At 46.9% G+C, this 4651-nt stretch overlaps 1 protein-coding gene across 1 annotated transcript; it reads left to right on the plus strand.

Moving 5' to 3' along the window:
- Positions 1 to 424: 424 nt before the first annotated feature.
- LOC147638951 (uncharacterized) lies at positions 425 to 4369 on the plus strand. The gene is made up of 5 exons (XM_086785885.1): positions 425 to 943; positions 1056 to 1111; positions 1203 to 1295; positions 1405 to 3235; positions 3324 to 4369. The coding sequence occupies exons 1-5, from the start codon at positions 701 to 703 to the stop codon at positions 4218 to 4220; spliced, it is 3120 nt and encodes a 1039-aa protein (XP_086642011.1). The 5' UTR covers positions 425 to 700; the 3' UTR covers positions 4221 to 4369.
- The last annotated feature ends 282 nt before the right edge of the window (positions 4370 to 4651 follow it).

Consider the following 4651-nt stretch of genomic DNA (forward strand, 5'->3'; position numbering starts at 1 on the left):
GAGAGAGAGAGAGAGAGGACTTTTTTCATGGAGTATTTTTTAAACGATTGTTGGACTAAACTTTTTTGACTTGTGCAACATGCAAGACTAAGGAGTCTTCTCATTTTGCAAATTTTAATAAAATAGAGAGAAGATGAGGAAACAACCAGTGACATGAAAAATTCCACAAAAGCACGAGAGAGACCTTCACCAAATTTCCCTTTGAAAACTTGGAAAGTGGAGAGGCGGTTTGTGGAGACCACTCAAAGGGCAAAAAAATGTTCTTAGAAAGGGGGGCTATGCTATCTCAATTTATCTTATGCTATCTCAATTTATCTTCTATAATAGCAGCGTTAATAATTAGAGATCTGGGCGGCCGCCCACGCACCTGGCCCGCCCGACGTCCACCCACGGGTGGTGGATAAACTCGCGTGTCCGAACGCATTCCTTCCTCGCCCCTCGTCGTCTCTCTCCCGCCCTTCTTTACGCTGCTGCATCTCATCCCCTCAACACACCCACAGATCTGAGCAAAAAGAAAGCAAGAAATCAAAAGAAATAAGACATAAAGAACCACCCAATTATGGAAATTAATCTAAAACCATACGATTAATAAGGAACCCTTCGTGTGATTAATCTCTCTGTGTCTGTGTCTGTGTCTGTGTCTCTGTGCTCATCTCTGTGTCCAAGAGGTTGATTATGGGCAGATCTGTCCGGAGGGGCTATGGTTGATCGCGCATCCTCGCATGTGGGATTAATGGCCGCTTCAGCAGATCTGCTCCAGCAGCAACATCAGCAGCAACAAGCTCTGCACAACACGCACAGTAGCCCTAGTACTAACCCCTGGGGTACCTGGGAGGAGCTCCTCCTCGCCAGCGCCGTGCAGAAGCACGGCGCCGACAACTGGACCCTCGTCTCTGCGGAGCTTCAATCTCGCGCTAAAGCCAGCTTCTCCTTCACGCCAGAGGTGAGCCTCTTTCTGTCTCTGTTTTCAACCCTAGCCCATAAAAGCACAGTGGTACTGCCCTAACCCTAAAAAGCACAGGTCTCAGAGATACTGAAGCTTTTTCCTTTTCCAGGCCTGTCGAGCAGAGTATCAGGCCATCAAGCTTCGGTTCGGGGCGGATGAGGGGAGGTATTTGCATATACGGATCGCTGTGGCATCTTTCTTTTACCTTCAGATCGATGGACGTGGCTAACTGTGTCTTGTTTTCGCTTTTATGCAGAGAAGGCAATGACATGCCTTGCCTCGAGGAGTTGCGCAGGCTCAGAGTCGCCCATCTCAGGCGGGAGCTCGAGCAGTATGATAACTCGATTGGGTAGGCCAAGAGAACACATGAAGCTTTTTGCTGCTTCTTTTTTTGGTTGCTTTTTTGCTTTTTCACTGCCCCCTAATACCCCTGAGTCCTGACCATATCTTCTTCGCAGGTCCCTTGAGAATAAGATCAAAAGATTGCAATCAGAAAAAGAGAAGAGCGCAAGAAATAAGAACTTGATCTCGGTAGTGGGAGCAAAGGAATCTGCAAAAACACCTATTGGCCCATCTGAACCCGCTTACAATGTGGTTACAGATGAGTCAGCTGTTTCTGGTTCTCAGAAGCCATGTAGTCACACAGCTCCAGCCTCTGTCGAGGCCTCTGGTCCTGCGTCAACGCACAGTCCCGCCAAAGCACAGCCAAATGGTTGGGCCTTAGGTTGTGAGGCTCCTGGTCTCACCATATCGCCCCTTAATGGTGGTGAGGCCCCAGGTTCCTTCAGGATGCAGCTTAATGGTGTTGTGGAGATTGCCTCAGAGAAGAGGGCCCTTTATGAGGGGAAACCTCATGAGAAGCAAGGAGAACAACTTGAAATTTCAGAATGCACGGTCCAGTTGGACGCAATCGAAAGCATTGCAAGGAGTTCCCCCAAGAATGTGGTTTTGAATCAAGAATTTCATGACAACGGATCGAGACAACATCCTGTTGTTGCAGGGGAGGGAAGGATTATGGGGGGCTTGGTGAAGGTTGAACAAGATGTGGGTGGCAGTGAGAGTAACACAGCAGAGATCCTTACAAGGAACAGTGACGCTGGTGTCAGCAGTGAGCTGCTTGAAAGCAGTGATGTGGCCTCTGCCAAACAAGCTAATTGTACAGTAACAGACATGTTGGTGGACACTGATTTTGGAGGTGAGAGTGGACTGCCTAAAAGGGGTGGGAATTGGATGCTTGCAGTTCAAGATGATGATACTGTCAAACCTGTAGTTTCACAATCTTTTGAGGCCTTGGACACCAAAGAATGCAAGAATGTTGAGAAATGTAAAGCTATGGTTCTGAAAGATGCAGAAGATGGCGGTGACAGAAAATCAGAGGATTCTAAGAGTTTGTACTCTCCTAGGCTCAAGTCATCACCTTTGAAGCGCAGGCGAAGTGTTGATGGAAGGGTCCTGGGTTCTGGTGGGGAAACATGCCTACAAGATGATGACGATAAACGCTTGGTATGCAAAGTGTTGGGTGAGAACGGTGTCTCTGAAGTTAAGCAGAGTCTGCTTGTAGAATCAGCGGACAGTACAGAAGGCAAACATCATGAAAGGTTGGTTGCCAATAATTTTTGCCAAGAGCCTTCCACCAGCAAGGTGAAGATAGAGATGCTTATGTCAGAAGGTGCTGTGCTCGAATCAGCTGCTCTTAAGATGAAAGGTAACCATCAGAGTTTGGCCTCAAGCGAGCCTGCTGCGACCACTCTTGGACCGTTGAAACTTGATGTGAAAAACCATCATACCAGCTCCACTGAAAACTCACCACTACATGAGGTCTGGGGGGAGTCTGCTGAGGTGGTTGATAAAGAAACAGATCCAGTTAGCAAGAAAGGGAGATTCATAGGCCGGGGAAGGAAACAGAAATCAAGTAAATCCATCACAAAAGAATTTGAAGAAGAGAGAGATGCAACAAACCCCTCAACACAAGTGGAGTCCTCTGTTAAAACGGAATCAATGACTACTAGCCATGAAGCCAGTGAAAGCATGCATGCCCCTAGAGGCAAGGAAGGGAATGATGATGACACAGAAGAATGGCACCAGGTGGAGAGGTTCTCTGGAGATAGCAGAGTTGAGAAAAGCGAGGTAGGCTCTTTCATGGATGGCAACGAGGACATCTCCCCAATGAGCAGAAGGAATAGGAGGGAGCCCAAAGTAGCTGGTAAGCTTATTCCACTGTTGGAGAGCCTGAGGGCTGTCTGTGCCCACAAGTGTGCCTCTTTATTCAAGCACAGCCAAGAGAGCCCGGTAAGAGTGTTTGTTCAGAGAAAGGTGTCTGCTACCTTTCCTGATTTTGAATGGCTGAAGCTCTGAAACTGTTACTTTTGATGTGCAGGACAATCGGAGATATCAGCTTCTGATTCGGGCCCCTGTAGACCTGGGAATAATCCGAGCCAAACTGGAAGAGGGCAAGTACTCTGGAAGCTTACACTTCTTTCGGGACTTGCTGCTTATGGTTAGTAATGCCTTGGTGTATTATCCGAAGGACTCTCCAGAGTCGGCAGCAGCTTCAGGGCTTCGAGAGTGTATAGTGAAAGAGATGGGATTTGTTTTTGGAACTGAGGCTCTCCTAAAACAAGATGGACCTTCCTTCAGAAAGCGGGACTCTGGGAAGGCTAGACAGCTTCTTACAGCTAACCAGGGGAGGAGGAAAGGGCTTAAAACACCATCGGTGATGGACATGCCCACCAGAGAGCTGGCCTTCAAGCAGTCTGATGTTAGCACAAGTGCGGACAGCCGTGGCCATCAAAATCTTGCAATCCGACTGGAGGAGGTAGCAAGGGCAGAGAAAGCCATTGGTGATAAAAAACTTGTGAGTAGCCTTGATGCCAGAAGAGTGCTGGACAATCAGACAACTCCTAGAGGATCTGATGGTTTAAAATTAAGTTCTATTGCCTTGGAGAAAGCAAATGAACCAAGGGAGCAGGAGTCTAATAAAGCAACAGCCAAAACTATACCTAAAGGTAGCAAGGTCAAAGAGAGATTGGCTGAGAGTGTGGTAAGTAGAAAAACCAGTTCTGCAAACGCAGGCATTACTTCTAAAACTCCAGCAATGGCATCAAGCAAAGGTGTGGAAAGCAGTAGTCGCAAGTTCAAAGTGGCTCCAGATATTGCCCAAGAGCCTTTAAAGAGAGGGGTTGGTCGTCCACCTAAGCATTATCAACGTCAAGGCTCACAGAGAGCAAAAGAAGTAGAAGCACCCAATCCACCCCGAAAGCGGGTTAGAAGGTAAAATGAGGGGTGCTATTGTTTTTACCAGCTAGTTAAGTTGTATCTAATCCACCATTCCTTGAGCAAGTTTGAGTACTTGGTAAGATCTGCTCTCAAGGTTGTAATCATACTCTCTTGCGATTCCCTAGCATTGAAAAACTTGTTTTAGGACGTGGTGCATTGGTGGTGAGGGGGTGCATAGAAATTTTGTGATAAAGGTAGCAGTTCCACGAAGTCTCTTTTCGTGGAACTCTCTTTTCTACTGTTTTAGGCAAAAGGTTGATCTTAAATCGTGATCATCACATTAGGGGAGATTTGGACTCAAAAGGTTCACAAGGTAAGCCTCATGGTGTGAATGCATTTCCAAGTGTTGCAAAGATCATAAATGACCATAACACAAGCGCTAAACATGTGGATTCAATCGAACTCCTAGCTTAATTTCAAATCAAGTTA

The sequence above is a fragment of the Cibotium barometz genome, chromosome 4, assembly GCF_041138505.1.
Source record: "Cibotium barometz isolate CiBa-2024 chromosome 4, ASM4113850v1, whole genome shotgun sequence".
Lineage (NCBI taxonomy): Eukaryota > Viridiplantae > Streptophyta > Polypodiopsida > Cyatheales > Cibotiaceae > Cibotium > Cibotium barometz.

What these genes read in the sequence shown, in the direction of transcription:
- LOC147638951 (XM_086785885.1), top strand. Translation starts at nt 701, where the DNA reads ATGGTTGATCGCGCATCCTCGCATGTGGGATTAATGGCCGCTTCAGCA. An exon ending in TTCGGGGCGGATGAGGGGAG is followed by an intron (nt 1,112 to 1,202) that starts GTATTTGCATAT and finishes GCTTTTATGCAG; the next exon opens with AGAAGGCAATGACATGCCTT. An exon ending in AGCACAGCCAAGAGAGCCCG is followed by an intron (nt 3,236 to 3,323) that starts GTAAGAGTGTTT and finishes TTTGATGTGCAG; the next exon opens with GACAATCGGAGATATCAGCT.